A 12,965-nucleotide genomic window follows, 5' to 3' on the forward strand; every position below is an offset into this window, starting at 1 on the left:
TAGTAAGTAGTTTGTCATCGTGTAGGTTGTCATTTTGCTGAAATAATGGAAGGTGATGTATTTAGCTGCTCCTCTCATCGCCCATAGAAGTAACTACATTTATTGGCACTGCATGAATACAGTTTTATACTCCATGCAGTTACATATTTTGTTGTAGTTCTTCAAATTACAAGATAAAAAAATTTTCTGAGGTTTGTTTTGGAGAGCAAGCTAGTAATCTATGCTTTTTAAAAAGTACCATAAATTATTTTCATGCTAAAGAACATGTGCAAAACTCTTCATCAATCTTTTGATGAAATTAATTGTTAATTTGAAAAGAATAATTGTTCATTAACTCTAATTTGACTAATTTGATATTTATGTATTTATTTTAACAACTAATGTCTTTGGTAAATTTATTTAATTTTATTTTTCTTCCTTTAGAAATAAAAACAGAATGGACACTAAAACATCATTTTTTAGATGAAAGGTATGTTTTTAATTAATACTTAACTGCTACTTAGCTTATTTTTCTGCTACAGAGCACACTTGTTTTGAAGCTACATATTGAGTGGCAGTGCTGGATGACTCTTCTTTCTTGACTGATTTTTTTTTTCTCTTCTTGAGTTATTATCAATTGTATAATTTTTAATCATTCAGGTTTTCTTTTAATTATTGATTTTGTAGTGAACACAGATATAACAGTGAGGGAGCAATTATTTTAAAGGGCAGACTCAGATTATGGTGGCATTCTTCAACTACAATGTTGAATTTTCCATTCTAAAGAGCAACAGTCATTGAAATGACAAAACAACAAATTCTACACCTGTGTATCTCAAAAAGTAGCTGGCAGGCCTCCACATTAGAATTACCTGTCAAACATTATTTATGCTAATAAATGTTGGGCACCATTCCTATCCTATTGGAGTTCAATCTGAGTTTCCATTTTTTAAGATGCTTTTGTCCTGGGAACTGACCTAGGATCTTACACATGATAAGTGTGCAGTCTACGACCAACAAGCACCCCCAACTTAAGTTTTAATTTTTAACAAGCATAAAATTTGAGACTATTTGTTTGGCTAGTATACTTTTCCATTCTGGTTGCTCTCTAGAATCACCTGTAATGTTCATTAATAAAACACTAACAAGCCTGATGTGGTGGCGCACACCTGTAATCCCAGCATTAGGGAGGCTGAGACAAAAGGATCACAGGGAGTCCTAGGCTAGTATGGGCTACATAATGAATTCAAGGCCAGCCTCAACTATATAGTGAGACTCTGTCGCCAAAAACAAAGAAAAAAAAAAGACAGGGAAAAGAGAACATTAACATTAGGGATAAATTCTAGAACAATTAGTTACATCTGACTCTCTGGAATTTGGGGGCCTTTTAAAATCTACTCAGGGGCTTCTAAGCACACCCAGGACTTCATACTATTATTGATAGAGAGATGCTATGAAAGAATTATTTCATACTTGGCAAAATTTTTAAGTTATATCAAACTTGTCAAAATCATTATTTCTAACGTCGTAAAATATACTAATCAATTTCCTACTTTATGCTGGAAAATTATGCTGAAAACAAGTTCTCTTTTCAGCCTGATTCCACCTAAGTAAGGATTTGCATTCAAAATGTAGGTTTTCTTTCAAGTGCATAATTCTTTACAGTTCTTTATTGCTAAGAATAATAGAATTAGAACATTTTATTATTTATTTTAAATGAGTTATTGATTTTTTTATAATCCTATAGCTCTCCTTATTGTTTATGTAGGGTTTTGACTTGTTCTTCTCCTCTGTTTTGTGAATGTTTTACCTTTTATAAGTGTTTGTTCATTTTTTTGCCAAAGTGTAAAAAAATTAACTGATTTAGCTGTTTTTGCATTCTTCTTTGTCATGACTCTTTTCTTAGATTGCAACTTGCCTATGCTTTAAAACGTGCAAATATATATCTTTCTACCATTAAACAAAAATTATAAACAGTGCCCATAATTTCTTGACTTTGGTGTTCTACCTATCATTTTTATATTTTCTAAAGTACTGGGGCTGGGGATTTAGGTCAGCAACACAGCACTTGCCTGGCAAGCACAAGGTCATGAATTCGATTCCCAGTCCTGGAAAAAAAACAAAACAAAAAACCCCACAAAAATAAAGTACTGAGAAGTTCTAAATCAGATGTAAAACACTTCAAGTAAAAATCTCCCTCTGTGTAGAATGAAAAGACAACTGACATCAAAATTTCTAATTTGGACTTTACTGGTCAAATTGTGACTTTTTTAATTCTCCAGAGCCTTATAATGCCCTCCTACACACAAATCAGGTTTCTGTTGCTTGTATTTCCTTATTTTGGACATGAAGCATTGATTGAGGAAAATACACACAAGACTAATCAAGGAATTAGCTTGAATAACTCTTACACATCTTGTATAACTGCTAAAATTCCCACAGCAATAAGTGATTGGATCATTATAATATTACTATTATCTGAATATTTGCCTCATAATGTTTCTATTTTATGATTAAATGTACATTTGATATTAATTAGGAATTTTCAAGAAATAGGTGTTTCATTCGTGTGTCTTTTAACTATCTGTCAATAATGAGTATAATTGAAAATTCCTGAGAATTTATTATGAGTATGTCTAAAGTGCACAAATTATCCTAAACATTCAACTGTAGAGCTTTTCCTGATATTCTAAACAGTTTGTCATATTCCATGATGCAGAGTTTAAAATATACTATAGAAATTACTCATTGAGTTATAATCTTTATTTAGCTTTCTTACCAGAGGTTCCTTTTGCCCATTAAAAAACCCTACTGAGGTAAAAAGGACTTTGTGAATTTTAAGTATGTTAATAACTTTGAAATCTCACCTAATATAACCTTATAGGGTTTTTTAAACTATTACTTTAAATTTTAATGATGATTTATGTCTGCTTTGTCTTTGATAAGTGTTCTTTAAAAGGCTGCCCTCTTAAGATATGAATTCTGCTTAAATAACCAATTCATTCTAAGAGGCTTATGGTTATTCCCTTGCTACGCTTGTGACGGAAAGGTTTACCACCATTTCCTCCCCCCAAATAAATAAACAAGAAGGTTATTTATCTTAAATTCAAAATGAGAACTAAGGCCGCAAACTCTTCCCTTTAGAAATGATTGAGTATTACAAGTACAGGCAAACAGAGTAGAAAAACACGATGATTAAATATCTTGGTCACTTTAAAATTACCTGAGGGGATTATATTTTAAGGTCATTATGTGAGTAATACCTTAAAAAGAAAAGAATAAAATGACTGGAGAATAAGAAATAATAAATGGAAACAGTAAAGGAGGATTCACCTGCTATCATTCTTTGCATTTCTCTCTCAAATAATTTTATGAAGAAGATATGTTAAATTTAACATTGAAAAGACTTTCCAGTCCTCAAAGCAGTGATCCAAACCTCTCCATAATTCAGCAGTAAGAAAGAGAGGTGTATAAATGGATGTTTTTTTAAAAAATCAATCTTTATTTATTTTCTTCTTTCTCTTTTCTTTCCTTTTCCCTTTTTCCTTTTCCCTTTTTCCTTTTCTCTTTTTCTTTCTTTCTTTCTTTGTTTCTTTCTTTCTGTTTCTTTTTCCTTTTCTTTCTCCTTTTCTTTCTTTCTTTGTTTCTTTCTTTCTTTCTTTCTTTCTTTCTTTCTTTCTTTCTTTCTTTCACAGCCAGCTAGACATTTATAGGCATTTATTAAGTCACTTTCTTCACAACCACAATAGGAATTAGACCTAGAATTATAAGCTTATATAGACAAACAGAGAGGGAAGGAAAAGTATAACAAGAGTTATCAAAGTAACAAACATACTTACATATGTTCCAACAACACAGTATTTAATTTATTTTCATCTATGATCAGGTAGAAATCAGAAGAAACATTTGTAGCTTAATAAATAATTTAATTTCTTGAATTTCTATGTAACATATAAATTTATTTTTACAGGATATATAGAGAGCATACTCATAGAGAGCAACAGACTTATGAAACAACTATAAAACACAAATTATAATTCGAGTTTAAAATTTCTCATTTTTACACTTGTATTTGTCTATTTTCCTATCGCTAGTCAAAGCAAAACCAAATATATAATTGTAAGTATTATAAGAAAAAAGGAGTACCTCCATCACCTACGCATGAGTTACATACATTCTAGATTGTACAAAATCAAAAGAAGATAAGCAGAACTAAAGGGAAACACTATGGAAAATGCACTTTTTTACTGAATGTTGAAGAGATCTGATAGTGTCTTGAGTTTAAAATATGACTTGAACACCAGCAGAGGAAAATGACTAAATCCACTTTCCTGTTTGGGTTCCTTCAAAATATGAAGATGTAAAAGATTTTGTATTTCAATAGCAGATTATATGAACATACCTCCACTACTTTGGTGGAAAAAATACACTACGGAGTCTAGTTAACAGGAGCATATACTTCAAGGAATACAGACAACTGCCCATGTATCCTAACATTACGGTGTCTTCTTCCCAGTTGAGAATTAAGCTAAAACACATCTGATCACCCCAAATTTAATTGCTCATTGACTAGGAAAGATAGATCCAAATTACTTTGCCACATATTCATGCACTATGTAATGTCATTTCACGTTAAATCTTTTTTTAATGACACAGCATGCCCTTTGAAACTTAATGTCATATGGAATATGAAGGTCGCAATTTACACAACATTGATTATTACATGTAGTAGTCTGAAGTTCATGTGCAGCGTTTCAGATTCTGCTCATTTAGTAGTGGAAGTAACATAATGTAATGATTTTAGGGTGATTGCTTCTGTGAGGAAGATAATATTTTTCAGAATTATGTACCATAGGTGATACATCAATAGAGGTAGTAAATGGTAGGGAAAAAGAGGATTTTACTTACTTCAGTGAAGAATTGAAAAACATGAGTTTGTCAGTGAACCCAGAGGCTATATGAAGGAATATTTACTTCTGAGGAGATGGAGAAGTGTTTTGTGTTCTCAGTCTGGAATCGAGAAATGACACTCTTGGAAGATTGGAGCTGACTTCCTCCTTTTTATTTTGGCAATTTTCTATGGATATTACTGAGCTTTGATGATAAGGCACATAGAATTTGGATTATGATTAACTCTCATCATCATCATCCTCTTTATTCAAATTTAGTTAAATTTCACAGCTCCTTATGACAGGATCTCAATTTCTGAACATAACATAAATTTTTACTTTGCTAGCAATCACAAGTAGTGGCTAAAAGTTTAAATAATCACAACCTCACTTTAGCTCATTCTCAGAATTCTCTACACTGTTCAAAAGCCTTATCCTATTTTAGGAAACTGCAGAAACTTAACTGCTGAAAGTCAAACATATAATGGATTCTAAGCCTTTGTGTAAGAAAAGCAGATCTTTTTTGGAAAATCACATTAAATGGTTGTTTCTTCTCTTGCTATACTGTGTTATTTCTTAGTTTTTTGTGGTAGGAAACATGATTAAACATAAATCCTAAAGAAGTTTAATGAAATAAAACATCATAGAAAAATTGCTTGATTTTGCTTTCCCTCTACATTTTGTTTGGAATGGGTTAAACATGAGTAAATTATTCCAATAATAACCAGCAATTCTCATTTATCAGAGCATAAATGATTTGTTCTCATATGAAGCTTTTCTTCAGTATACAATAGATCTCTGCAGAGTTAGGCCATTTGGAAGAGTAATTGCTTATAGGAAAAGAATAATAATCACCCCGCTGAACTTTCATGAATGAAAGCAAGATGTGAGACACAACAATACCTGTGAGATATATGGATTATGTGAACATCAGTTTATGATAATATCTTTTAAACTCAAGCATCAATAGCCTTTTGGATAATGAGTATCCTGTGGCTTATACCCAGGAAAACGGGATTTTACACATTATGATTTTTTTGGAATTTCAAATACTTATTTTCCTTAATTCTGTTTGTAGATTTGACTGTTAATTAATTACTTTGTTCTGAGCAATCAATGGGAAAGATTCATGACAAGGTGAGGAATAGCCTCTGCTTCCACTGACAATTTCCTTTTCAGGAGCCCAGTTGTATTAGCATTTCTTTGTCATAACTGTATGTACTGTCAGAAAATTTGTCCGTTAGAGTGAACATGGATCTGTAGGTAGCATTTCTAGCTTATTTAATAATACTTTACTTCTGTTAATTAACTATATAAAAATGGGGTTGATGACAAATCAAGTTCAGATCAGAGACAGGGATTTTCTTCTTCCATCTCTGTATATTTACTTCCCCTCTGACACATCACTAGGAAGAGGTCGACTCTATCCTTGAATTTTAATAACCTTTCTTCTGGGACTAATGATGTCAATGAAAGCTAATTTTAAATGAGAAAAAATAAGTATAAGTTTAAAAATACTCCATCAAAAAGGAGAATTAGTGTATCATTCCAGAATCAGAAAATACTTCACAAATATACGAATGAGTGTTTTCCTAGAAATGGTGATCTTAATTTACATACATGGTATCTGAACAGTTAAAGACTATTCTAGGATAAACAAAACTTACCTAGAGTTTAGGTGTTGGCTCTCAGTTAATATTTGCTCTTGTTATAAAATGCTTAATAATAATGAAACATTGAAGAAACCAGCATCTATATTTTTACTATTAAGTCAAGAGGGCCCAAATACATATACTATGAAGAAAATAATCACAAAATGACTGACTGTTTCAACAATCAGGTGCTTAGCTTAGAAATATAGAAGGTTCAGGTCTCTAGTTCATGTTTTGGATTTATTTCATGAGTTTAGAATTCATCTAAACTTAAGTCAGTTGGCTATACAAGATACAAATATCTTCTCTGCTCATAGAAGACCTAAGGGATTAAATTTTAATTCGTATTAAATAATCAAAATATTTGAGCACCAGAATAAAGTGTAGGACGCTCAGAAGCAGCAAGTTGAAATTATACTAAATAACTGAGTGGACTTTTGAATCCATAATGTATCATTCAGAGCCCAAGCGGCGATTGATGAAAAACAGGCAATACCAAACATCATACATGTCCAAGTCTGGAAGTCCATTCTCTCCCCCAGCTTGGCTAACATATTCACATTATCAACTGTGTTTTTACAAACTAGAATATTTTTATCCCCAGAACCCCACCAGGAAAAAAAAAGAGAAGGATGAAACCTAAACACTAGGGGAAATACATTTGTTCTCATTTTATTGTGAGTTCTAACAGAACTTTTGTTAAACATAGAGCACGTGAACACAGGACATTTTCCTTTGTTTGTTCTCATATGGAGCTGATAGAGGAATACTTGGGAGGAATGTTCCTAAAGCCATAGATAGCTTCTTTTGTATTTAATTCATTTTTAAAATATGACAAAACATTAGAGGAAAAAAAGTTTCTTAAATTGTGAGAATATCAAATATTACCCATCAATCCCTGAATCATGCTATTCAAAGTGCTTAAATCTACACTAAAAATAGAACAGAAAATGTACTCCCAATGCAGCTAAATTAACACCTATGGATGCCTAAAATATGACTGTGGTCTGATTACTTCCTCTACATTTATTCCACACTTCCATCGTGCACTTAAGAAATGAAAAATAAGAAAATAAAACCCAAAGAAATAGACCAGGCCATTGGTACATTTACACTTTTCTGAGTACTGGGGGAGTTTGGTATCCAGTCCAAAGAGGTTCACTGCCGCCAGTCCCTGACAGGTGTCCATAGTACAATGTAAACAATGGCCTTCTTGGATTTTAAAAATAACCCACTGTGCAAAGCTGACCTTAAAGTTTCGCACATCCTCGCAGCTTCACTTCTGGTTTGTGAAAATATGACACAGATCCAAGGGGAGCACAGGAATAAAGACAGATTGTAGAGAAAGACCCAGGCAAGTTGTCAGGGAAGTAAACATTTTTAAGCAAATAAAAATTAACGTACATCCTAAGGCTCCTTTACCTTGTCGCACAGATACTGAAAGCTTTTCATTGTAACAAAATGCTTGTACTCATCTCTCAGATAATGCAGTTCTGTCTTATCCCCTTAATTAACTCTTTTGCAGTTTATACCTTTTCTTTCTGTGGCCAACACACACCTTAGCACTGGACCAAAACTGTAGAATTATTTTCTCGTTATATGGTAGTAAGAATAAAGCAAACATTCAATAGTCACTACACGAACCCACAGGATAACTGTGATGAAAGTTCTTATGATGAATCATTAAAGTAACGAATAAGTTCTATTATCAGTGTTTTCGTCGTATTATTTTTTTAACTAAGAGCTACATAGGTAATATTTCCTTTAAACAACTCTGCCCTCCGCAGGTTCCTTTGTTATTGACTTTGTATCTCCCTTAACATGAATATGAATTAGCTGCTTATGTCATTGCTTTCAAACGTAAAGCTAAATGGTAAGTGATGGATTTCCTGGGAGCATCAGCTTTCTGTTTCTGAAACATAGAATCATATAGTTAAAAAATTAATTCTTTATACAGTAAAATTAACTATTTTAAATGCTTTCTGATCTAATTTAAAAACTATTTTGTGCAACTAATATTTACTTTGAAAATACTGATCTCTGTTTGTATTCATATGTTTGACCTCCTGAGTTCTTATTTAAACACTTTGATATTAGTAAGTGTTGCTTATGTGCACAGACTGAACAAAACACCTAATTCTGAATGTAGCCTTAAAAAGTAAATACAAGCGAGTTAACACTTAATACAAGGGGACTCCACAATAAGTTTCACAGATTTTCTCCGACTCTTTAGAAAATAACATTTCATATAATACAAGGTGACAAAATACATTTGATGACACATCCTATTCTTCCCTTTGCTTCGGAAGCCGTCCATGAAAATTTCATTTGACTTGCCTTGATTCACCCTTTTGAGTTAACTTGCCTGGCATTTGCACATAATCTCATTTGCAGAAAAATTATAGAGGGAAAAGAGGAAGTAGAATATTAAACAAAAACAGCCACAAACACATTCATGCCTTTCCAGGAAGTGATCAAATATAGGGCTTGATTTTTTTTTGTTTTTTTTTCTCTTTTTTTGTTTTTTTTTGTTTGTTTGTTTTGTTTTGTTGCTTTATATATATTTATATTTATATATATATATATATAAGGGTACATCAACTCATTTGAAAAACGGAAATAGCACTCTACCCAATTTTCATGACCTTGATCTTCTTTGCTTAGCACTCTTTAGTAGTTACTGTCAAGTGACTAACACACCTTTGGGTCTAGAGTGTATTCTGAAGAGCAGTGAATTAAACGTTAAGACAGTTAGACCCACCCCCACCCCTCTGCAGAGTTTACACATCATGCTGCCATTAGAAGGGTAGAGGTGGGGAATGAGGCGGGACAAGGAAGAGATTCAGAGCTCTGACTGGCGGGGCCCTCCTATAAACAAGTGTTCTTCTTTCTCTCTGTCTTTCGCTCTCGCTCTCTTTCTCTCTCATGCTCTTGTTTCTCAAATGGCAATGCTGGCGGTCGTTGCACTGCTTTCTGAAGGCCGACATGGCCCAGCAGATCATAGGCAGAGCCCGAGAGAGGATCCGGTGCTTCTTGTCCCATCGGATAGGTTTGTCCAAGCACCCCAAGGAAATGTTAAAAGCGAAATAACATTTTTAAAAAAAGGAAATAAAAACTCATTCCAAAACTAAACTAATGAAGCAAAAAAAGGGTTTTCTATCTACACATTAAGTCTCTTCTTTAAAAAAAAGTAAGTTTACAAATTCCAATGACATATAAAACAAAGTCAAAAAAATGTAATGGTAAGAGACATGGTAAAACAGGAAGACACTGATGCTACAAAGAAATTCCAAAAAACATATGTACAAGACCCTGTTTTTCCTCGTGTTCTAGAGATTGTAATGCATGTTTTTAACAGCAGCAGTCGAGGATTTAGTTCCAGGCACTGGACTGCAGATTTCACTTAAACTCCCTGGGGACGGGATGTCCCTTGCTTTTCTGTCACCATATCACACTGGATATACTGGTCTCCCTTGGCAACAGCGGCAGGATGGCACTGTTTGTGTGGGCCTCGTCCGGATTCTGCTCTCTGCTTGATTTTGTCTGTGGCCGCTGCCCGTTGATGAGTGTCATAGGGATGTTACAGTAGGTATGCTGATTTCCTATGGAGGTAAGAGGCAGGGTGCCGGTAGGAGGTACGTCGTACTCATAGCTTCGGTAGTAGTGTTTCTGACGCATTTGTGAATGGTACGTGTTGTGAAAGGTAGAGCGGAGATCTGGATGGGCAGTGGCTAGAGCTGTGGAGGTTGCCGCAGCCATGGAAATGGCTGAGACAGTCTGCAGCTCCCCAAAAGGCCCCTGCTCGCTGACATCTAAAGCCTGCTCATGTGTAATGGGTTCTATCCTCTTAAAAGGCATTTCATACTGTAAACGTTTCCAGAATTTAGAGTTCAACTTGTTGCATTTTGGCCCATGCCATTTAATAACCGTCAGGAGCTTGATGGTGTGCTTGAGGGCCTCGACCTCCTGGTAGTTCATAATGCCTCGGAGTTCACTGCATTCGATTAAGATCACTTTAATTTCTCCAGTAACAAGCATGTTTCGAAGTCTGGTTTCCAGTTCAAAGATACTCCAGCCTCTTCTGACCACATAATTTGGAGTCATGACAATAATCAGCCGCTTGCTTTGATCTACGCATCTTGCCACATCTTCAATATACGCTACAAAGAAAAGAGAATGTATCAGAATGAATGAAAGCCTCTAGATTCTCTCACACATTAAAGGACAAATGCCCTTTGTTAAGTAATATTTTGAGAAGATGAAAATAAGCAAAGATCACTTCTGATAGATTTTGGGCCTTGCTTTTTCTAATGTTAGAAATACTTTCTGGGCACAAATTTCTCATTTGATTTCTTTAAATGTTAACTTTCATGGAGATGCTTTATGGAGTAATGAATTATCTTCTCTGGGCTATTGAAAAATTTCTTACAAACACATCAAACCCTCTTGAGAAACCTAGGGACACAACTTTAGAAGTATAGAGCCAAAAATTAAAATTCTATGTAAAACATGAAGACAACACACACACCAAAATATGCAAATAAATATGCCAATTAAAACATTGGCTTACTTCCAGTTGGGATTAAATCTCTATCTGGTATAAACAATTTGTATCCGTAATGCTTTTCAAGCATATCAGGGAGAATTTCAAGGGCAAAACGTTCTTCTTCTCCAGTCTCTTGATTCCACTGGTCAGGATCCACTTTGGTGTAGGACAAGTAGGCATCGTAATCTTTATTGTCTGTTAAAAATATTACAGGATAAAGTTGACTTCATTACTTCATAAAGAAAACAATAAGATGGAAATATTCATGTTTTACATCATAATCATTTTCAAATGATTTTGAAATCTGATTTTACCCATTTTCAAATGGCCCATTCCTGGGAGGCAAAATAGAGGCCTTCGTTACTTTAAATCAAATGTTCAACAATGCCAAATATTCTGGAACTAGCTGGAAGGTATAAAGGGTCACATTTTCATTTTTGTTGCTGTGGAAATAGTAGGAAAGAAATCACTGATGAGAATGCTGAGGGCTTAGGGAGCAGTTTAGTAGTAGAGAATGTACTTAGCATGTTCAAGAACCAGTGCCATCCTTCGCAATTCAAAAACAAAACCAAAAAGTGGTGGAATGCTGACTTCTACCATTTTCATTCACACAGAATCTTTACCCTTAAAAAGGGTCACATGTTTAGACAGTAGTGTGCTCTTACTGGAGATGGGAAATTCAACCAGTCCTGCCTTTGGCCATTTGTTTCTGTTGTGGTTATTGTTTGCTGTTGTTAGTAGAAAAAAGAAAAAATTGCACTTGGCTTGATGGTGCAGAAAGGATATTTTCTGAGAGAGAGAGAGAGAGAGAGATCTCACTATACTGTTCAAGCTGAACTCAAATTCCTGAGCTCAAGGGATCCTCCTGTCTCAGCATCTCAAGTACTTGAGTATACAAGTTCATGCCACTACATCTAGTTCACTCATTTTATAATTATTAATAGGTAGTCATGTCACAAACTTTCATGTCCTTGAACACTAAGATTCTATCTTTACTTTTAACCAGGGTGGCCTGGAATGCCAGGGCTAAAGGGATCCTCCTGCCTCAGCACCCCCTGTAGCTAGAACTAGAGGCATGTTCTACTGAGCCTGGCTTGAGAAATATTTTTAGGTTGTGTACTATGCTGACTTTCTTTTGGGAAAAGAGTAAAACCCAACTTGGAATGATTAAATTTTCACTGAGACTTCTTGAATTTTAGGACTTGAGAAAATGTTTAAACCTGAATGCATGTACTAAAACATACTGTTTTACTGGTCTCCATGTATCTTACTCATAAAATAATGCCAAAGTATTTCTCATATGATGATCTATTTGGTGATAAGAATAAAAAAATATAATATAAATGGAAGAAACAGTGCTAATGTCTGATGTCTCTGTTTGCTCTTCACCTTGTTTACATGAGAACTCTTCACATATTTGAAAACTATTAGCATGTGCTGTCTTTATCACACCCTTTCTAGCATAGCATCCCAAATTTCTTTTTTTTTTTGGTTTTTCTCCGGTACCGGGAACTGAACTCACGACCTTGTGCTTGCCAGGCAGGCACTTTGCCGCTGAGCTAAATCCCCAGCCCTCCCAAATTTCTTACTGGTTGTTTCTCAGAATAAAAAATCACTTATCTTCTGGGCTCTAATTTGTTTGTCAATTTCATATTTAGAACATGATATCAGGATTTACAGTTCCACTATAAATACTGCCAACATGGTTAGTCTAATAGCATCAATTTTCATAACTCTTTCCTATTGTGATCATCACTGTAATACTGAATTATTAGATCAAGATGAATTGAAACACTCATGGATTTTAGAATAAAATGAAATCCGCATTGGGTATAAAAATCTGTGAATGTATAAAACGTCGAAGAGTTTATGTATTTGTTTTTGTTATTTTGCATTTTT

At 34.2% G+C, this 12,965-nt stretch overlaps 1 protein-coding gene across 1 annotated transcript in view; it reads right to left on the reverse strand.

The window, feature by feature from the left end:
- Positions 1–3,823: 3,823 nt before the first annotated feature.
- The window catches only part of LOC102020373 (interleukin-1 receptor accessory protein-like 1), a 268,193-nt gene continuing 259,051 nt past the window's right edge, over positions 3,824–12,965 (reverse strand). Inside the window, exons 5-6 of the mRNA XM_013507557.1 lie at positions 11,091–11,261; positions 3,824–10,680 (exon numbers count right to left, since the gene is read on the reverse strand). Coding sequence (XP_013363011.1) covers positions 9,962–10,680; positions 11,091–11,261 — 890 coding nt within the window. The 3' untranslated portion in view covers positions 3,824–9,961. The remainder of the gene's footprint in view (positions 10,681–11,090; positions 11,262–12,965) is intronic.

The sequence above is a fragment of the Chinchilla lanigera genome, unplaced genomic scaffold (genome assembly GCF_000276665.1).
Source record: "Chinchilla lanigera isolate Chin_1 unplaced genomic scaffold, ChiLan1.0 scaffold00130, whole genome shotgun sequence".
In the NCBI taxonomy this organism is placed as follows: Eukaryota; Metazoa; Chordata; class Mammalia; order Rodentia; family Chinchillidae; genus Chinchilla; species Chinchilla lanigera.